At 40.3% G+C, this 23,251-nt stretch overlaps 1 protein-coding gene across 1 annotated transcript in view; it reads left to right on the top strand.

Annotated features, from left to right (window-relative positions):
• Window positions 1–1,874: 1,874 nt before the first annotated feature.
• Window positions 1,875–23,251, top strand: part of fam20ca (FAM20C golgi associated secretory pathway kinase a) — a 47,417-nt gene continuing 26,040 nt past the window's right edge. Inside the window, exons 1-3 of the mRNA XM_084926113.1 lie at window positions 1,875–3,315; window positions 3,760–3,944; window positions 7,504–7,582. Of these exons, the coding sequence (XP_084782239.1) occupies window positions 2,765–3,315; window positions 3,760–3,944; window positions 7,504–7,582 (815 nt within the window). The 5' untranslated portion in view covers window positions 1,875–2,764. The remainder of the gene's footprint in view (window positions 3,316–3,759; window positions 3,945–7,503; window positions 7,583–23,251) is intronic.

Here is a 23,251-nt window from a genome sequence, read left to right as displayed (position 1 = left end):
TATCTTCCTAATTTCAGTGGATTCTTATCATGTGTGCACGTGCCAATTTGTTTTGTTTGGAGCATGAGATGAACTGGGACAGCAGGCCTGCTTTGGGGGAACAATTTGTTTGCTTGTTAGCTTTAAGATCTTGTTTTATTTAGATGCACAAATCTGGCAGTGGCATGAACTCCAGCTCAGTGCCTCTGGGAAGAGGGGCACACGCCAAATGAAGCTCTTCCAATTGAGCCCACTTGGTGAGCCTTCTACACCATTCAAGCACAAGCCAAAGAAATATGTTTAATTTGTTCAATGTATTACTTTGTGTATTTTTTTACTGCTAAGGACTTTACTTTTTTCTTTTTTAAAATCATATAGCAAGGTTAAATAGAACACATTTCCCTTTTTTCTGTCAGTCAAAAAGTATAGATTTTACAATTTGAACTCAATAGCACCTTTGGAGTTGGGGAGAAAGTCTAGTCCCAGATATAAGTGCCAGCTGCAGAAATTGCTGTAAATCTTTTGTCCCTGTGAAATTATAAATAAAATATGTTTCACTAAATAGAAAAAAAAATCACCTCTGAGAAGACCAGCTGGTGTGTTTTCACTGCACTATTTCCACAGCTGTGAGTTTTTACTTCTGGACAATAAATAACCAAAACCTTTTTGAACATAACAAATTAATCAGGGGATGCTGCTCTCTAAAATAGAATTTAAGGGAACATAATGGAATAAGAACAGGCTTGGTTAATCCTGTAACATCACAACTCAAAATTACCCCATTACAAGTCAGAATGACATTTACATTGGTCATCAAGGGAGGATCTGTGAGTGACCCAGCAGGGATCTTCCACTGATCTGTACAGAACCTGTGATGAACCAAGTGGAAATCTAGGTTAATTTCCTTTTGATTCATGATTCGTGTGGCTTACATGTACCTAAATATGCATTAAAATAGATTTCTGATAATCAAACAAACAATCCATGTAATTTGAAAGCCTAAAATGTCTGCAGCTCTGTGCAGCGATTATTTCTTTCTTGTGATTTTATTTATATATAGTAGAATGTACAAATCCTGACAAACAAGCTATTACTTGCTACTTGCTGTTTGCTTCAAAAGCAACATGCTGTCAAAGACTCCAAATGTCCAAGCGCATTTAAAAAGAAATAAACAAGATGATAGCTTGATAAATATGCCAACACATTTGGGCATTATGTGACTTTTATTATGTGGGAAGTACATTTTCTTCTGAAACAGAATTTCGAGGAAGCATTTTGGGTTGGATTTATTTTTTTCCTCAGATGCCAGTAACCAAAAACAGAGTTACAGTAAATGACGACTTTATGCTCACGCTTCAATTAAGGTTTCCAAGGACACCGCTCCAGCTCCATATTACCCTGTGACTCTTGGATGTCAAAGCAGGAATTTACAAGCACCTTTTCTTGACTGTAACAATGCCACAGCGAGACTTCTGACCTAAATGACAATTTTCCATGTTTCTATAAATTTTATAAGAAATAGCAAGGACTCACCCACTACCACCTCAACAATAACAACAATAATAGTCATGGCTTATTCACAATTAAAATTAATTTCTTGTATTTCTTCAGTTCGAATAATGTTTGTCTAAAACACTCGTTCCTTCATCCCTCTATTGAATGTCCCAGTTTAATTTACCCAATTCCTTATTTTGATAATGATCCAAAAGAACACATCAAGCACATGCAGTAGGAATACATACCCATTGCCCTCCGTGTGATATAGGATGCACAATGTTTCAGGTAGTTCCAACGCCCTCTGGCTGTGTGCGGGGGACTTGCAGCCTTACAGGGTTTCAGCATACAGCTTTTTATCCCCGAAGCTCGCCTTTCATGTCACTAGTGCTACTTGTATGTGCAGACGCAGCCAATCTCTTCCTCATGACGCCACCGAGGTTGGGCTCAGAGGGCTTCGATCATAATATTTAACACACCCACTCTGGATGGACACTTGGAAGGAAGACAAGGCAGTGCTGAGAGGAGAAATCACAACCAGGATCCCACACACCTGCCGGCCAGCCTGCCAAGCCAGTCTCTGATTTGACTTCAGCGACGTTTGCAGACAGCAGCAGCTTTGTGAAGAAGCGGGGCAGCATCCAGGCATCTTGCAGCGGATCACCTGCTATTTGGGGGTTTTTTTGTTTTTGTTTTTTATTATTATTGTTATTATTATTCCTCTTTCTGTTTATAAATTGATCGTAAATGTTAGGAAACCTGTTCTTTTGTGGACTACGTTATATCAGTGTCATCCTGTTACTTTCCTCTGAAGACAGTTATGACGCTGTTGACATCTCACTCCGTGCTGGCAGCGACACAGGGAAGCAGATTTGAAGAAGACTATTGATGCTTTTAGCAGGACCCCACTCCCTTCTCTTAGCCTAAGATACATCTTCAGTGAGATTTATTTAGTCACTCGTCCTCCTGACACTATAGGCTATCCTGCTCAACAAGGCAATGAATGAAGAGCACTTCCTGAGCCAGCAAAGTGTCCGGGTTTTCACAATGTGTTGGTCTTTCCACCTGTCTGGGAATGAATCGTTGGGACTGTTTTAAATATTAAACACCGCACATAAAATGGGCTTTTTAAACATAGGCTGACGCTCATTATGTGTGGAGCGATCATAGAGAATTCCCAAAGTAACATCGTTGTCTCGTCCTCAGAAAACAGTGTTAGACACCAATGTCGGTGCTGTAGCTAAGGTGCGCTTAAAGCTTGCTATAAAATATATATTTATAGAGGCTAAACATGATCTTGTTTCGCAAATTCAGAGTCCTGATACTTATGGTGTTTTTGGTTGCGTGCACCATGCACATCATGATAGACTTGTTACCAAAACTAGAGAAGCGGGCGACGGGAGCGGAGAGCGGGGACGGCGGCTGCCAGTGCGCACACCACACGGGCGGGGAGTCGCAGGGCTGGGGGAAGCAGCGAGCCAGGACGGCGGCTGAAGCCGGCTGGCCTAATAAGCACACGCTGCGAATCCTGCAGGATTTCAGCAACGAGCCGAGCTCCAACCTCACATCGCATTCCCTGGAAAAGATCACCACCGCCGGGGACAGGGCGGACTCTTTCCGGCGGATGAAAACGTCGGCGGGGAAGGCAGATGACCACAAGCCGCTGATGGGAGACGCAAGCGGGGGTCGGACCGTCCCTTCCCGTGCTGTCTCACGACTTTCTCGCCTGTTTGAGCATCCTTTATACAAGGTTGAGCTTCCGCCTCTCACGGACGATGACACTTTGTTTAACGTCAACAACGACATCAGGTTTTATCCCAGAGCAACAGGGAACCAGGGATGGTAAGCCGACGAGATTTAAATGAAACTTGTGTGATTTAAACGGGTCCATGAACAGCTAGAGTGCTCTGACTTCAACATGTTTGCTCTATTAAGAAGTCATTTTGTCACCCAGGTCTTTTACTTTTATATAAGGTTTAAAAGTACTCCTGTTCTATTCTATCATGTCCATTCAGAACAACAAATCTATTTTATTTCCTTATCAGTCTTCACCTCTCTCTCTATCTATTTTCTTTGTTTGAGCACCCAACTTGGCCTCTGCTTTCCATCATGCTGGATTTTGTTTTCTTTTCATTGTCTTGGATTATCCATAGCCAGCCAGGCAGCATTTTGTTTTTTGTTGTTTGTTTTTTTTTTAAAACCATCTGTTATAAGCTTGTATTGTTCTTTGTCTACTCCTTCACCATCACTTATACCTTCCCACTCTTCTCCTCACTTGCTTGTCAGGCACAATGAGGACGGAAACGAAGACGAAGAGGAGTTCTCTCCAACTGAAGAGGTGACAGCAGAATCTTACCCCAACTGGCTGCGATTCCACATCGGGATCAACCGCTATGAGCTCTACTCCCGACACAGCCCTGTGCTGGATGCCCTGCTGAAGGACCTGGTCACACAAAGGCTCACCAGCGTAGGTGAGTCAGTCAGCTATGCTGAAAAGGTGCATGTGTGGGTGTGTGAAGTTGAGGATTTGATGGGGTCTGCAGTTAAACTCTTTTATCTGGTCTGTATTGATCAATTTATAACTGTTAGATTCTGGCCTGTCATTTTGGCCTACAGCAGCAATGTCCCAACCAACTTAAAGATATTTTCCCTAATTATACTCAAGGTTCAATGTTATACTAATGTGTGAAAAATGCAACTTGGGAAGGCTTTTTCACCTTGGCATGAACAAAAAAAAACTTTGGCATAAAATTTGAAAACTGTAAAAAGTGGAGTGCCTCTGGACCTGCTTGTTTTTGTAATGACTCCTAAATTATTTGAAGTGTAACAATTATATAATCAGGATTTTTGATAGAAATTCATTTGACACTCTTACACTGGAAGGATAGTGTTGTATTCAAATTCCCTTTTGTTTTTTGTTCCATTCAATCACAGTATTTCACTGAGATCTGCATTGTGTCACTAAAAATTAAAGTGGAGCACCAGGAATTTTTTATCTGAGAAAAAATAATAAATAAAAAGTTGTAGGGTTTTTTTTCCATCTTAAATCAGACAAGCTTAATAACTGGGAAAAACTGGAAGAAACATTTGAGGAGAACTTCCTCCCCATCAACTCTGAATGTCACAACATTGTTTTCATTTCTAAACACCCATTACTCTCTTTTGGAAATGCTTTTCTTTTCAAGCGGATTATAAATGAGCGCAACAGTAAGAGCTGCTAAAAAAGTTGTTGTTTTCTCTATGTAATGAGATCAGATGTTATAATGCAGATGTGCATTACATTGTTACCACTGTGGCCAAACTTCCTTTGAGTAAATGTGAGTAATAATCATGACCACAATCCCAAACTGAGACCATTTGTTCCCTTTAGGATGAAAATTTTTGATCGAGGTGTTTCTGATGTTTTTATTGTTGTTCTTGTGGGGAATGTTAGTTACTTATGCCTATTTAGCCTCCAATACTTGTTGTATTTGTCTGGTGTCTCAATATTACTACATCCTCGTTCTCTCAAAGAACACTCACAATTTCTCGTTCTACACATCTCCTTCACTTTAGCACTCTCTCTGCCTTTAACCCTTCTTTTCTGTTTTTCAACAAAAGACAATATAATTGCTCAGTGCCAGACATACCTACAAAGATACTGTCTGTCTGCAGTGAAGCAGTGCTGTATGTCTGTGTGGCTTTATGTGTGTTTATATGTCTGTGTGTGTGTGTGTGTTTATATGTCTGTGTGTGTTTGTGTGTGTTTGTGTTAGTGTGCACGCCCCGGAGGCATGCATTAAAACATTTGTGCCCCATAATTAGCACAAACACTTAGCTGTCTCAACAAAATGACAAATCAGACACAGCATTAGAAAGTTTTCTTCATCAGCATTTTCTCCTCACTAGTGCCCCCCCCCCCTCTTTCTTCCCTCCTTTGTGTCTGTCTCTCTGTTGGGGCAGGCTGTGGCCTTTTGTTCAGTCTTCAGCTGCACTCATAATTCATACGCACAGTAACATGAGGTGATACAGGTGAGAGCAAGATGGATTTATCATTGCCGCATGAGAGGGGGAATCTCAGAGCGCTGGGCGAGGCCTGGAGCATATCTGAAAGACCTGCGAGCAGGAAGGTGTAGAGAATAAGACAGCGACATCGATTCACTTGTGGTCTCCTGGAGAAACAGAGCAAGATAGATGGTTAGATCAACACAAATGCATACTCTCGGGCACAGCTGAGACAGATGGGAGAATCTTAAGAATGTTTTGTTGTGGGTTTGTTGCTGTTCAAGTCATGTGTGATTGCATGTCAGTGCAGAGACAATTCAGTGAAACAATCAGCCAAGCTTTAGCGGGATTTTTCACTGCGGATTACCTTTTTCTAGTTCTCGATTAGAAGGTGGATTTTTATGAAAGCCTGCGCTGAGCAATGAATTCAAGAATTGTGGCTTATGTGTTCAAGGTCATGGCATTAAATCATAGTTCAGTCATTTGCAATCTCTTAAAGGTTTTAGATTCGTTGTATAGCTGCACCAAGTTTGAGGATTACTCTAGGGTGCTATTCACTTGACCTGGCTTCAGCAAATCTGTCATATATGAAGGCCAAATGCTCTCAGTGTATTTTTTTAGCTTTGCATTCACTCAGCATTCATCCTCTGTCATAAAGAAAAGGCACTGACCTGAGGTTATGTAGGTTGTACTGTTGTGTGCAACAGTGTATGTAAAAATCCAAAAGCTTTTGAAAATGAGTCACGGTAAATGGAGAGGCTTGCCAGCACTGAGTATGATGAATTCAGACAGACAGAGCATAACAGAGAGAATGTGAATACAAGGATGACATATCCAACTAAAAAGAGAGGGGGAAAAAGCAGAGGAACACACCGTGAGAGCTCTGAGAGAAACAGCAAGAGAGTCAATGAAGACAAAAGACAGCTCGGTGCAGGGGGTAGAGTGCAGTCAGCTACTCAGCCAGCAATCCAGTCAGTAAGTGGGTCCACTACAGGGGGCTTATGTGGATATTGGGGTTAGGCAGAAGTGCTGTGTTGTGTAATATGATCAAGTTAATGCGCTGTAATAAATGGGCAAATACCCGAAAGCTTGTCCATTGTGACAGAAACACAAAGCAGTTGGGCAGGCCTGGCGGTCTCTTTGTGAGTCGAAGGAAAGCAGGAATCTCACAGTGAGCCTCCATCACCCTCTGGGAGACACCATGGACATGACTGATAGTCAGTGACATATGCCCTGGCTCATCTCCCTGAGTACAGGAGGTTAATTTGTGGGAATGAAAAGGGAAGTCGCTACAGTGAATCCAGTGTGCACAAGAAACTTGCTGACAATGTGTTCAATTCATGAAGGCTTACAGACAAACATCTGGTGAGACTCATGTTTCTTATATTATGTAGCTTGTAGCTAAACACACATGGATGGAAGTCTACATTTAGGTCACTTTATTGGACAAACAGACAGATAGTGAAGGGTCGATTGATATGGAACAACAGGTTCAGGCATCCTGGAGTCAAACCATAATAATGTGCTATGTGCCTAAAATATTTTCAGCAATGTGCTCATGTTGAGGCAGCGTATGTGAACTTTATGTACTAAAATTGAAGGGGCTTCTTTTCCTCAATCACTGATATTTTGTAATTCTCAGAGCACCATGTTCTGCTAAAGTTGCATGCATGCTGCGAGAACACACAGTCGCTCTTTTTCATTCAGATAAACTGTCGGTTTCATGTTCAACCCTCTGTTAAATCCAGAACTAGCCAGAGTGTTTAGCAGATGCTCTTCATGCCACTTTTTGCTTTCGGTCACACCCAGCTCCTGACTGGCACGATTGCATTTACAGTGTCTAGGAAATTGGCCAGCAGATGTGATAGTTCTATTATGCATTCATGCAAAATTACATTTTTCCATAATGGCAAATAACAAAACAGCTGTGCATGTTTTGTTTTGTTTGTTTTTTTTGAGTGCATCCATGTGTTTGTGCATGTATGCTTATGCCTCAGACAGTTTAGTTTAGATGCTGATCTAACAGCTCATTTTGTTTCCTCCCAGCCATGAAATCTGGAGGCACCCAGCTGAAGCTGATCATGACTTTCCAGAACTATGGACAAGCACTGTTCAAGCCTATGAAGTAAGTAACACATGAAGTGACTGCATGACAACACAGGTAAACTACATTTTATATACGTTAGGTGTAACAATTGTTCCTGGAACTTTCTTATTAAACATCTAAATGCAGATTATACTCTTATACAAGTTTTTCTATAAAAAGTCAGTTTGATACACAGTTTGATTTACCAGTTGCATATGTTTTAAAGAGGGCAACACAAAGTCTCAGATGAATAAGTGCCAAGCACTGTCATCGCATCTCGCTGCGTGTTCACCTATACATCTCCCCTCCTCCCTCATTTTTTTGCGATCTTCTCCTGATGGGGAATTGTCTGTCTTCTTTTTTAATTAACATCAGCAGGCTTATGTGTTAATTAAAATGAGCATTGAGCCATCGTGAAGGCGTCTTTGGGGAGGCATACATACTGGCAATGGCACATTGCATTTGAAAAAGAAATACCCCCACCCCCCTCCCTCAGCTGTCTGAGTTTTGCCCAATGAATTCCCATGGCGACATGGATAAACAGCGTCCAGGCCAACTGGGCTGCGATCAGAAGTAATTGCTCACGAGCCAGGTTTGATTGCTATGAAACGCTGAATGGTTTTCTACATGAGAGCCTCAGTGGAGAGTATTCGATTTTGAGAGAGAGAGAGAGAGAGGGACAGAGGGAGGAAGGGAGAGATGTAAAGCTTTACAAGTTCATAATGTCATAATTCAACAAATCGTACAGGTGTAGTTCGGGATGGTTCTTTATTTCAATTGTACCGAGCCCTTTACCACATAAGCCAAAGTCACATAAATAAGAGGAACAGTGAAGGATTAGGAAAGCAGACATGTGAATGCAGTGCTAGCTTGACAATGAACTGTGAAAAGTTTGGAACTGTTTTCTTGGACTGATTTATGGTGAGAGAGCCTGCAACATGTTTTCAAAGTTTATTCAGCGAGTGCAGGTGTTCAAACTCTTCATTTGTCTTCTTTTTACATTAGGGTAGTGGCACTCTGTGTGCTCAAACAACTGGTCATTGTGTCCCAGCTTGCCAAATTATTTCAAGGTCAATTAGTGGATGAACTTTAGAACATGCGGCACTGTTTGCAAAATTAGCCTCAGAGAATATGTGGTTCAAAGCACAGCGGTCTGAGCATGCATTTTAAACACAGCAGGAGCCAACACCCAGCAGGCATCATCTAGTCATAGTCAAGTAAACTAAGTTCAGTGATTACCCTGGGTTTCTATGTGTCTGGCTGGGTAAATCTGATATTACTGGTCTAATCATTCAGGGGCTGCTGCTAGGTAATACGGGCGCTTGCAGGGGTAGTATCTAAGTTTAATGAAGTAATAAGTCAAAGGAAAGGGGAAGCTTAAATATTGTCAGCAGGGATTTGAAATGTTACACCATCCACCAAACTTTAAAATGCTAAAGAATCTGTGATTTCTTAAAGTAGATAAGTAAAGCAGTCAGTTGCCATCAGAAACAGTTTTGACAGTTTCGGAATCACATGCTACCGATTCCCACGGCTCCTTATTTAGCCTGTCATATTTTTTATTCAAGCCTCTTGCTTTGACTGTCACAAACTGTCTCAACTGTTTGCAGATGTTATACAAAATTCTACAGAGCAAAAATACAAAAATATCAGTGCTTACTGAGAGTCGTAATGTAGAAACATAACCTTTGTCTCTGCTTTTGTTCAAGCACGGTGTGGCATTTTGTTGTTTCTGTCAGTGCACAGATGTGTCCCACTTTTATTTTAGGAACCAGTGCATTCTGGGTACAGTAGTTCAGTGCTTTCTTGTGTCGACTTGTTTTTCTTCACCTGTCCCTTTGTGCAGCATCAAGTGGTGCATCAGAGAGACTTTGATGTTTCAGGCCTCCTTTGAGCCAAATGCAAATTTCTACACTGCCATAGGCCAGGAGCTTGCACAAGCTGACAGCTTGCCAGACACCTCCACAAGATTTTTTTTTTCCTGTGCAGAAAAATTGTCAGAGGTTTTTTTTTTTTTAAATCTGTCTAACTGACTTTATAATTATGTTTGATGATTTAAAGTATGATCCCAGATTGGAGTAGAAGGTGCTAATTTAGTCTTCAAACTACAATTTGTTTTTCCCCACAAAAAGATGTCATTACTTTTCCCTTTCAAGAACCTTTGACAAATGTGTGTAATATCCTGCATTACCAAGCATGTACAGATGTCCTTGGTTTGAGTTCTCTTAAATCATATCTAGAGCCAAACGGCTATTTAAGGCCGGAGTTTTAAGGCCGATATTGATATCAGGATTGGGTGATTCCAACACATCGGGCGATATTTTATTCTTTAAAACATAAACAGATTTTTGTAACATTTGTTATGTGTAGTTATTTATTTACTTGTTTACACTCTGCTTGACTCTGCTCAGCTGGTTGTTGTGTTTATACAGTAGCATACCAGGCAAGTTGCAGAGTACCCCCTGGTGGACAAACTCTGCAATGTCAGCACTAATAATGTGGTTGAATGGTGTTTCTACCAACTCATCTTTACTTTTTAAATTTTCATTTATCAGTCATTTTAAATGCCAATACCAATAGATCGACACTTAGTCTTTTATCATATTCAAGACATACTTGTCTCCAAACAGACATGTCTCCAAATAAGTATGAAATGTATGAGCCAAAAAGAGTCCAATTTTGGTGGTGTAACTTTGTGGCCATCTTTCCTGTAGCCAGTGAAAATTGATAGAAAATAGACTAAAGAAACTGAAGTTAGGAATATGAGATGGTTGTAAGATAAAATGTTCTAAGGCTGTTATGGAAATAGGGGAAACTGGCTTGTGAAAAGACAGAGTACTGACAATGGAAGACAAATGAGTAGTTGTGGTAATCCAGAGGGTTGGGGCGAATTTGTACTGCCAACCTGTCAAAGAACTGGGTCCTCCAGCTAGAGCCATGTTTACAGGCTGAGAGAAAATACTCCATGCCAAACCTTCATGTCTGTCTGGCTTATGTCCCTGGTGCCTATCCTTCCTATTCCCTGTCAAGATCCCGGTTACAGTGTGTATACAGAGCTATAATGTTTATGTAATGCTAAATAGATTTGTCAAATGGAGGTTTGAAAGTTTGAGAGAGGAGGTAAAAGCCTCTGATATGCAAAGAAAGAATTGATTTCTCCTTCACATCCTATCTGACAGCTCTGTTTCGACTCCCTCCCTTTGATGTTGTTGATAGTCTCACATTTCAGAATGGTTTCAGAATTGCAAGAATGATACTGATTACCTTTGATAATGTACAAACCTCAGTCCTGTTGAGAGCTGTTTTATGAAGGCATAAGTTTCACTACATGTCAACACATGTGCTACAAGATACTGTATATAGGACAGGCATTCAGCAACCACAGGGAATCTGAATATGTCCTCATCTGCATGAACTGAATCAAATTTGACAAGCTTTGGCTCTTAGCGTTAGTAAAGCCAACATGTTTGGCTCGGAAGCCTCATAGCTGCAACACCCAAGAGGCTGTTTGGTTTTTATCATCCAAAGGCTGTTTTATAACCACAGGTTCATTGTAGGCCATCATCATCATCATAGCTGCTGTACGCCTACTGTTAAGTTATAACTGATATTTCTCTATGGATCCTCTCTGCAGATGGAGAATTATATTAGGGCTAAATCCATTTAATGTCCTCTAAAGAAAAAAAAACTTCTTGCTGTTCTTGTTATTGATTTGACTGCAAAAGATGAATAATTTTACTATTGATTTACATGTATTCTTGTAAAGTGCTGAAGGGTATTGTTCAAAAACAGATGGCTTGTCATTGTTGTGGGAGGTTTAATGCTGGGCACTGCCTACAAATAGTTCCCTTATACAAACCCAACTATTAATAGCTATTATAGCTATTTTCTGTAATTTAAACCAAAAAGAGACAGCAATTATGTTCATTGACTCAGATAATGAGCATCTTTATACCAACTGACAGTTCACTAGCAAGGACCCCGACCACAGATGTGGATGACAAAAGTTTAATAATGATTGCAAAGAGCTAGGCCTGAAGCTGATGTTTGGGAAAGGCTTCATTGAGGATCGGGCCCAGGTCCTGATACATTTGAGAGAGTCTGACAATCTGATAACAAGGAGAGGAAGAGGGGACCATGCAAACAACAAGAAATGGGTGGTGTAAATGTAAGTAGGACTTTGCAGACGTATACCTAGAAGGGGGGGTTTGGGGGTGCAGTCCAGCTCCTGAAAAGATAAAGTATTTTCAACAAATGCAGGTTAATAGATTTGTTTATGCTTGCAAGCATGAACTCAAAGTGCACACCTGTAACTATGAGCATAACACAAAAAACCCTCTGTAATTCAACACCATGACTTAACTGAAGCCTTTTCCACAATTTTGGTGGAAAAGGCAAAAACTACTTTTGAGATCTTATCAAATTTTCTTGGTCTTGGGTTGTTCCTTTGTAAACATAGCCACTGTGGGCTCGAGAATACTGCTGGCTCTAATAAGATGGACAGATATTGAGAGGTGCCATCTGAGCTCAAGGTTGTATGAACAAACACAAATCAGGCATGTTACTACAGACAGATGTTCAGATAGCTGTAGCGCACACACACGCACATACGCACATTTACAGACAAGCTGCAAAGAGAAGGACTCTGTGGGGGTTATAGAGTTCGTGCTCCTGCCATCAGGGACGGCTGGTACTGGAAAATCCGCGAGCAGTGAGCCAAGCTGCAGCTGTAGCCACTCACTCAGAGCTGTGGGTATATTACAGAGAAGGTGATAACTGCAAGGCCACACTCTGCCTGCACACACAAAAGAAAACTAGCTCATTCACTTCCTACCACTCACCATTTAGCACTCCCCTAATGATTTTCACTGTGACAAGTCAAAAAGCCTTGAAGCGCAAAGAGAGACTTTAAATGTGATGAAACATCAAATCTTTTCACATTAACACCCCTGTCGTCTCGTCCGTGATGAAGTTTTCTATGATGATTCTGACCTCAATCTTGCATATTATGAAAAGCTTCAGCTGAGTTGTCAAATCTATCTTTTCACTTGCTGATAGGTTATGTAAACTTTAGCTGCATGATTTAGTGGCTTCATCAGCCCTTTCATATGAAGGGCACTTGGCGGGGAGGGATTCATCAGGTTTTCAGCTGCCCCTGCAGCACTGTCTTAGGTGCCAGGGGACAGAGCAGCACCTTGGGATGCCAAGTAATTTGTCTGACTGGGATGTTGCAATCAAAGAGAAACTGAAAAGAGCTACTGTGGTTAGATTATAAGGGAACAGAAATAGAGGAGGCTATAAATTTCAAGTGAAGTGTGACGTACGCCCACTATGTAGTTTGTTTTGGAGGTTTCTTTCTTTGCTAAGTGTGTGTGTGTGTCTGTGATTGGATTGTTTTTAATGTAAGAGTTTATAATTCATTCAGAATTATTTGTGCATCTATAGAATATTGAACAAACTGATATTCAAACCGTGTGTGTGTGTGTGTGTGTGTGTGTGTCAGAAGAAACACTATGAAAAATAATGTAAGATTTATGTGGAAAACCTGATTGCATTGTGTCCAGCCAAAGAAACGGTTATATGTTGTGCAACATTATTGTACAACATTTCCCAGTTGTGTTGACATTCATGTTGACGCCATTGCTTTTTTTGTAATGTTGTGAAATTGGTTCGTTTTTTTAAGACACATTGGAGTGCTATTAGTGTACAGATTAGTTTTTAAAGTGAAAAATTAAAAGCACTGAATCTCATTGTTCTGGTTTATTGTGCAAGTATTAGGCAAGAACTAGCTTCTGAAACAGATTGAAAAAACAATAGTAACTATTTTAGCACTTAGGGTCTGCTGTAGTGAGATTTAACGATGCATGTTACCCAATTTGTGTATGATCAAAGTTCCATTTAATTTAGCAATAAATCAGCTTGCCTCTTGCTGATTTGTATAATTGGCCACAAAGAGGCACAACACAACACAACACAACATAATAAAATACAACAATCACAGTGTTGCCCTCTGGCACATTTGCATGATCACAAAACCACTTAGCTCTTCACTAATTAAAAGCACAAGTAACTGAAGAACTTCAAGCACTAAATTGGAAGGAAAATGCAAAGCTCCACCTAGTGGTTGGAGGTATTATCAGCGGTATCACTCCAGCTGCAAGCAGCCATCTACTGTAGAAGTGGCACTAAGTGTGGTCTTGTGCTGCTGTAGCAAAACTCCATCAAGGTTCATTTAGAGATGCTCTTCTGCATACCCCGGTTATGATGAGTGGGTATTTGACCTCTGATATTAACAAGGCATTTTCACCAGAGAACCGCTGCTCACTGGATATATTTCTATACTACCCTGACCATTCTCTGTAAACCCTAGAGATGGTTGTTTGGGAAAGACTCAAACTCACCTGGCACCACCAACCATGTCAAAGTCACCTAAATCATCTTTTATCTAACTTTAAATATCAGCCGGCTATTTTAACCATGTCTGCATGGCTAAATAAATTTAGCTGCTGCCATGTAATTGGCCTATTAGACATTTGTACTAACAATCAGTTGAAAAGGTGTACCTAACAAAGTGGCCATTGAGTGTATATATGGACGTTTAGGAAACAGTGGCATAGGACATTGAAAAAGATTCCAAGTTTTGCACAACAAGCAACGGTACTTGGAATAAAATGTACTTTTTAAGCCTATTTTACCTTTAAGTGACTGTTGTCTAAATGTATAGCAGTACCACTGAAGTAGTAAATGTACTTGTAATTTCTTCTCCTGCTATAAAACTTTACATTATTCTGTGTCATAAGCTGAGGAACTCAAACACAGAGAAATATATTGTACTCTGCAAACGACATCTGCTATCAAACGTTATGTGGAGGGTTCTAACTGTCTTTTATGTTTCATTGTCTACACACACAGATATACACGCTCAGTATTACCGTGTCAGGCATTCACAACATCCGTTTTTCATGCAGCTTTGTACTCGCAGCCAGGCAGCCTGCAAGGGCCTGAACCCAGCGGCTCTTCTTCAGGCTCTGAGCATGTCTGACTCCTTCTGTAGGTCTTTAAGATTAATTTGTTCTTCAAGCCGTTTTAATGTGGCTCAGGATTGCTTATATTACAGAGGCTTTTTCTGCTTTCCCTTTCTCTATACACCTCTTTTATCCCCTATCCCCCCTTTCTTCATTAGATGTTGTATCAAAAACTTTGTGTAGTCAAGCTTCGGGCTGATACTATCATAAAAGTTAATACTAAACACGGATTTCTATCTCATACATACATTTCCAGTATTTTTCTTTTGCCCTCAGATGTGCTCTGATTCATATTTTTCTTTTCTATGAAAGCAAAACCCCTTAAAGAAATTCTCAGTTTCTCAGCTACACACTGTGTTGAAGCAGAAAATGTGGGTTATTTATATTTAGACGTTCAAATTCAAAGTCTCTCTCTCGATGTGTGGCTGTGTGCTGTGTAATCAGTGTGTGGGCTCTTTGATAGGTTGATCTTTTGTAGGCTGTGAGATGAGCTGGTTAATTAGTGCTGTACTTTAACAGCTGTACAGCCACCTGCCTTCAGTAATTTATCACATTTTCCTAGTCATCAGCACACACTATAAGCGCTGTTTGAGTTGGGAATGTAAGATAGCTTAGTGAGGTCTTAGCAGAACATTTACTGTGAAATGATTTGATTGAAGTGTCAATCATTTCTGTGTGTTCTGTTTATTATCTAACTATGTCCCACCAATAAAGGTTTGGGTGCCACAGCACTTGCGGCTTTTCTGCATAATTACCACTGAGTCACTTAGTCTTCCATTTGTTTGCTGGACGTTCTCAAAAGAATCCACTTCTTTTCATGTCCCTCGTTTCTTCTCGTGTCTCGCTTACTTCTGGGTTCTGTCTCACTCCGGTGTCTATTCTCGATTCGAGAGGTCCGCAGTGTAGCAGCTGGCACCAAGCGGGCCTGCATGTCATCTCAAATCTCAAGTAACTTATTTATTTATTTGTTTGTTTTGACAGGCACACTCTTGTAGGCTCCCAACACAGACACTAAAACGCAGAGGACCGTCTTATTTTAGACTCCCGAGTCTTAAACTCCCTCCCCTTCACGTCCTCCCTGCTCACGCACACACACTTCACATAAAGACTTCTCTCATGAATGTTTTACTAGGTCAACTCCTGAGGAAGTCTTGTTTTCATCACCATCTCTCCCTCCCTCCCTGTCCATCCCTCTCTCTGTCTCCACCCTCCATCCGCGCTCCTTTTTGGACTTGTTTGTTTGATTCGCTGAGGCAGTACTAATCCTCGGCTTGTCACTCGCCTCTGTTTAGAGCCTCGCTGCTCTGTATTTTTAGGTTCTCTCCATTTTCTCTCTCCCTCTCTCTGTTTAACAAGTGTTTAGGCACTCACAGCGTAATGAGGCAGAGCTGCGAGCAGCCTAATCGTAATGCGATTACAGGCCAGCCGAGTTGCAGGAGATGACTGATGTTTGATTGCTTAAATGGTCATGTGTTGTTGTTTTTTTTAACCACATTGCAGGCACATTCTCAGCTGTCAGCAGTTAACTCCGTGACTACAATGCATTACCATCATCCAAAGCCACGCTGTGAACACATTTACTCACTGTTACACTTCCTCATGAGACAGACCCTCATTTTTGACAAATAGGTTTTAAATTTAATGTGTAAATTTTTTTAAAAAAAGAAAGTAAATATTTGAATTTCAGACCTACTACAAGTACTTCTGCATCCTTGCCTCTAGGTTCAGCCAGTGCATGTGCTATACCACATACAAGCATATCATATTTTTGTAATTATGTATTCTTGTTGTGGCTCCTGACATTGCCACTGCTGTGCATGCCAATGTTGATCATGTGTGCTAGCATATCATTATAGTCCAAAATACTAGATGGGGGGAATTCCTAAGCTTCCCGCTAGGAATGTCGCTGCCGCATTTGTCTGGAACGCTGGAAATTCATTTCCCTTCAGGAGGTGATTTCTAGACATTCCAAATAAACATTTCTTCGTGAAGCAAGAAAAGCAGGCCGGTGCTGAGTTCCTGTTGGGGTGCTTATTGTGCTATGAGCAGGAATAGCTGTTGAAATTACACAAAATTGCATTGTTTATCTTAATGAGTATGCAGGAGCATGGTGTTTGATTAAGGGAGCTTTGCAAGAGCTGATTGTCAACTAAATGCTTTGGTGACTCCACAATCTGTGACTAAGACCCAGCATTTACCTTAACACAAAAGATAACCACTCGCTGTGTGACATAAAATCTTCCAAGCCTTAACATTTTTAATCTCTGGTTTTGCTCTAATGGGAGTAATTGTTCAGGCTTAGATAGAAAGAGGACTATTCTTCTTCTGTTGTTTTCTGTTTTTTGTTACAGCTGTTGGTGAATGACACAGAACACTTGCTTCATTCTTACTTTGTCACTAACTCAACTGTTGCCCTTTAACAATGGGACCACATGCATCGCACCACCCTTTACAACCGAGCACCGTGATTAGATAACGACCTTTCCCAGATAGATCTATCACAGTCCAGCTGAATGCCTCTCCGAACTGAATGAATGAAACAGTTCTTCAACAGAGAGACAGAGAGAAAGCACTGTAGTTGTGTAACTTGGGCCTTTTGTAATAGCACACACAGAGGTAATGCATCCATAGTGGGTAAGGCCTGTGCTTGTCTGGGCCTCTGCCATCCAAGGTGGCAATTAGACCATGTGTGACTCCTCTGTTCTACTGACAGAGGTCAGGTGAAGAGGAGGAGAACACAATCATTGTTTATCAATTATACTAGAGGAGGGAAGGAGGGTTCTCCCTGCCTTTGCCCATTGTCAGAGCAGGAAGTGGGAGGGGCTGCAGCCAGGTCTGGTTTCACCAAGAGGCAGGAATTTGATCCAGGGGTTTCCTGGGCTTCCTCCTCCCTTCTCACCCTCTTACCTTCCTTTTTGCAGCTCTGGCAGCGGTGATGCAAACAGAGGAGTCTCTGTGCTAAAGGTGTAGGGAGACTGAGGGAGTACTGCTGCTGCTGCTGCTAGAAAGATTATTCACACAATGACTGCAAACTTAGATATCTGAGATCAGTCACTCTGATGTTTGTGTATGCGTAAAACTTTTTTTTATTTTACTTTTGAGAAAATAACATTCACATCTGTTTAATCTCCTCATGTTATACAACTTTTTGGGGAACAGAGCATCAGTAAATATAGACAGAGACTGGATGTATCCACAAACGGGGGCAGACTTACAATTTCACATGACAGCTGACCTCCAAGTGGACCCATCAGCTAGTGGTGCTTTGAGCCATGTCAGCATCCTAACAAGCTCATATTGACATCATAAGATGCTGACATAAACTGCTGATAATTGGCAAGTATGGCATGGAGCTTGAATAAAGACACTATGTAACCAGCACAAAACAAAAAATACAGCAGTGGCTGATGAAGGTCATATTTTGCCTTATAATGGCGCTAAAGGAAACTGAGTCCACCCGGAGGATGTAGCAATAGTCTTCACTATGAATTCTGTGGAATTATGTGGACATTCCGCTTATAATGGATGTAGTTGAGGAAGAATCCAGGGATAAAGTGATTAGGATTGCTCCTTTAGGCACCTTCTGCTGGGTTTCCCTATTATCCTTCATGGAATAGTATTGAATAGTTCTTAAATAACAAAAATGTAAAAAAGAAAAAGAAAAGAAAAGAAAAGAAAAGAAGAAGAACCCTGATTATGGAGGAGTTGATTGACTTTGCTGTCTTTCTGGCCATAAATTTTGTAATTTATTCTCTGCATTCTGTGCAAAAGTACTTTTTCAGCCTGGGAGAGAAGTAAAGCAGTAAAGCAGGGTTCTTTATTGAACTTAGTAAAGGCTGTGTTTTGGGGTTTGGTGCTTGTGTTATTAAGTTAGTAAGGAAAATGTATTTATATAGGATTTTTCATGGATGAAAATCACAACGTGCTTCACAATAAAAATTATGAAATAAAGATATAACATATCCTAACAATGTAAAGCACCAGAATACAACATAAAACAACAAATGAAAAGCTTTTCTCTATAGAACATTTCTTCAGATGCTTTTTATAAGAGTCAGTGGAGTCTTTAAAGCGTAAAGCCCAATCCCCATGAGTTTTGAACTGAGTGTATGAAGCCAGCACCAACTTTTGATCTGTTCTGATCTTTTGTACCTTCTTCTAAGCTATATAGACAAGAAAGACCAATTAATGCACAGAGAACACATCATTATCACTAGATGTTGCATTTGAACACAACTTGCAATATGATGCATGAGCAGTAATAAATAAAAAGAAAGTTTTAGAATATCTTGCTGTAATTCTTTCATTTTTATGTTTGACCTAGTCCTCCACTTCTTTTTTTCTCATTTTCATTAGTCTCATAAACCCATCGATGTCTCATTGGTGCACTTAAATATTTTGTTGTGTATCCTTTGAGCAATGTTTTCACTAGAAACTGAATATACAGGGGTCTACCCGAAACGCGTCCTTGGTTTTAGTGTGACATCTCCGCCTCACTCCTTTCACATATAAATTAACTCTTTTTATCCTCAAGTGTTTTGGATTTGGGCCATCCCACTTAGCTCGTACACAAGGATAAAATGCAGCCCTTGGAACTGTTTTTGCAGTCCTTTCCCCACTTCCTCTTTTGCCGCTGTCACCCACTCATGACCACAATGACATCTCTCAGCCACCACTTAGCCTCTGATAGATGGTTTCTATTTAGGAAACGACATCTGACCACAAACCACTAAGCACAACAAGACTGTTGACAGGTCTAAATAGAAAAGTTCAGCTGTGGGAAAAACAAAGCACGCACACTGTTGGCTCGAATCGGGGGCCTCGCCCACAAAATAGCTTTCCGGATAGACTTTTTTGATTGCTTTTTTCGGCGTAGGTATCAAAGTTTTAGCTTTATGTAGTTAGGTTTCACTCTGTGGTGGAGAAAGCACTGAAAATGACTGATAGGACCCTTAAAAACTGAGCTGTTTGTGATGGATGAACTGTTGGGGCTTGTAACTTTTAGCTCTGAACAGAACAGGTTGTTGTGAATCCCCCAAAGCTTCTCAAGTAATTAACACTCACATTCATTGGGGAACTGAAAAAAACACAAAAAAAAAACATGGAAAAAAACCATGGGACTACTTAATCAAATCACATTCACGGTCATCCATCACTAACAAACCTCACATTGGACTAATTGGGAGAAATAGTACCAAATCCTTCAAGCTATTATAGACCAAAGTCTTCAGAGATTATCAAAAATAAACCGATGCCAAGTTTCTCTGTGGGTCTGCTGCTGTGTGCATGCATGTTTGTGGCTGTTTTAGTGTGTATATATGTTATCATCCAACAATCTTTGTGGTGTGTTCACATTCAGTTTAAGTAAACACAGATGGGAAAGGGAGTGACTGGCCGGCAGCCACAGTGTCCTTCAGGATAAAATCAGAAGACGGAGGATGAAGAGAAAAAGAAGAGGATGATGGAGATGTGTTTGTGGATACATGGATATTTGGGTTATAGCTAGAGCACCTTAGAGGATAATTACATTTTATTTCAAACCCAAGTGTATTTCCCACCACCAGCATGTGGCTATTGAGCCAGCATAGCTAGTGTGTTCAAATTTAGCGAGACCCACAGAGCCATAATATCTTTTGGGTCATGCCAAGTTGAAGTAAACTCGTTACCCTTTAAGGTCATCAATTTTGCACTTTGACTGATAACCAGTAGAGAGGAAGATCATTTTTGGGCAGTTGAAGGAAGATCTGCAACTGCAGCAGGTGATATCAAATATAATTTTATACAAAGCGTGAGTATGAATGTGTATTCTTATCTTTGGGTCAAGATAATGCGATTGCTTTGGATGGGACATCTCTAGATATTCACCCCTACAGATGATAAGATAGTGGGCATCCAAAATGCTTAGACAATCCAATTAACTTCTCTTGGCCAAGCCACACAGGCATGTCCTAGATGAGCGAGTGCGTGCGTGGATGTGTGTTTGTGTGTGTGTTGTTGGGGGGGTTGTACAAATGTGATGGGGTTGTGTGGCTTGAAAATTAATGCTTCCCAAGATTTAACATAATTTTCTCTAATTGCCATTTGCTGTTGAGCAACTACTTAGCAATAATCAAATAAATTCTTAATGGTTTGTACCGCAGGCTACTCAGGAGGATGGACCAGCTTGCCTCTAAGTGGATGATTTATATGGTTTTGGAACGTATTCCTTCCACTGCACTTTTTCTGACTCCGTCACAAGCCAATTTGCAGTCAGGGACTCTGCCTTGAATTTTGTCTGTTTCTATTCTGTCAGAGACGTTTTCTTTCCCCTTAAATAACCTCAATTTGTTTTTATGAATGCAGTCATCAAGACCTTTCCAGTAAGACGCAGCATCAGGCAAAGTAAATAGGAGATAATTCACATGGTGAATTGTTGCTGCTCCCTGTATCTTTCTCAGTCTTTCTTTTTGCTAACTCTGCAGTTTCTGCACCTTACTGACACTCTCAGACTTCAGAGCTCCAGCTCGTATGTCATGCTGAATATTGAGGCTTGTTACTCACTCCCTGTGAGATGAAGACTTGGTAATACCCATTGATTTTTTTTTCTTTTTTAGTTGCCAGCATAAACAAAATCTTGCGCACACATGCATACAAGCAAAGCTCATAAAATCCTCATCGATCCCACCAGGCTATCCAGTTTGTTTTGATTATAGAAGTAATGTTGGACTTTGCTGTTAGCTGACCTTTTTTTTTCTTTAGTAAGACCAGAGTGTCAAGAATTTACCACATCACAGAGTTCTTTGAAGCTTCAGTCCCTCCCTATTCTCATCTCCTCTTTCTTCACAATTTCTGAAGCTCTGAGGGATAGAGACAACTGGTAGAGGCTTGAGCGGGAATTTTCTGCTGGAAGACTGTGAAGGGTCTGTAAGAATGCTCTTTGTGACTTTTTTGAGTGTGGGTGTGCGTGATATTTGCAGTGGTGTGAAGGGACTGTTCTTACTGTTCCTAGTCAGTCTTTACATAAATCATGTCATGGTGAATACACATGCAGTTAGGTATAGCTGTCAGCGTCTTGAAAATGTTTTTGAAACAGGTGGTTTTGGAGCTGCCGTTCAATATTCAGAAAGCCTATTTATGTAAAAAAAAAAACATACAGAGGAAGGTGAAAAGCAGACTGTCAGTATGCAATATCAAAATACTCTGGCATATTATGAAGTTATTGTTCTAAACCTTCCCACGCTCATGCTTTTGACATCTAATCACTGTTGACCCAAGAATACCCTTGGTGTTTGTGTATGTTCTGCATAATTCATACTTCATATTCTGTGCAAAGCCTGTCATAAATCGCACACCCCGTGAAGGATTGCCTCAGACTTGTGCTATTGAAAAGAGCTAATCCACTGTGGATGGATATGTAAATATAGCGAAGTGTGGCCCTGTGCTGCGGGAACACTGCTGATTGTTGAGAATTGTTGTGGGTGATGGTGTGGGAGAGAGAGGAAGAGAGGAACAAAACGAAATGTAACTATGAGCATAAAGACCTGTCCTTTGAGTAAATAATCCACATAGCTAATACGCAGCCAACATACATAGTGTACATGAACAAAAACAGTGTTACTCCAGTATATGAATCTACAGTAAGAGCAGAGTAAATGTCATGTTACGCCATTAGATTTTCTCTTTATAATCTTTATATGGTTTTTAAAGACATATGCACAGATGATAGTTGTAGTTTTTGGTCCTTTTAGTCAGTTATTCCATTAAAACAACTATGGAAATAAACTTCCAAGAAACGAGGGGAAGGGTGTCTCAACCATAACAAAACTTGGACATGGTTACAGGATGCAAACATTACAACTGTTGAGCAAATTCTGAATACAATTTGAATGTGACAACTGATCAGACCCGGGTATTTTATAAAGCACGTTTCATACACAAATTCCCTCTGTGGGCCACAAAGTCTGTGTTGCCCTTTATTCAGTCGTTTCCCTCAGTTTTTGGCCTTTTCAGTCCAAACTACACCTCATGTAAACAATACAAGTTGTCTGTTACAAGCTATGTTTGTATTGATAAAACTGCCTTTCTTGTGGGATTTGTGGGTTGTTTACTGTCAGTCATCATCGACCAGTTGTGTGTTGTGCACTGTTTGTACTATTGCAAGCTTAATGCTCATTCCTGACAGCAAAAGGTTTGAAGTAATGATCTTTATCTGTCTTTTAGGTTACAGCTTCTCTTTGATTTTCTTTCAGATACCACTGACTGTCACTAGAACTTTCTTTTTTGACACCAAAATTCTGACAATGCAACAGTACTTGTTTTTAATCGGTTAGCAGCATATATACAGAGGCTGCAATTCTTCTTCTGGTGACTAATTTGACAGTCATGCAAACTAGAGAAAAAATGATTTGACTAATCAACTCTCAGAACACATATAAAGCACACACACTTACTTTAAATGGATAAAAAAAAAAACAATGTTAGCTAAAGAAATTGGAGCTATATGAAACTGATTAGGTTTCTAGTAAATTCAATCATGTTTTAAATATTACTGAAGTATACACAGCGTAAAGTAGGGGTGGGTTTTGATTATCGATTTATCAATTAAAATCGATTCTAGCTTGGATAACGTGATATCGATTCATTAAATCCTGAATCGATTTTTTTAATATAAATTTATTTTGCCCAAACACCAGAATCTCAGGTT

Source organism: Perissodus microlepis, chromosome 4 (genome assembly GCF_051167445.1).
Source record: "Perissodus microlepis isolate ML-2025 ecotype Zambia chromosome 4, ASM5116744v1, whole genome shotgun sequence".
NCBI lineage: Eukaryota > Metazoa > Chordata > Actinopteri > Cichliformes > Cichlidae > Perissodus > Perissodus microlepis.
Note: the sequence above shows the minus strand (reverse complement) of the source record. Positions and strands in the feature narration are given on the sequence as shown.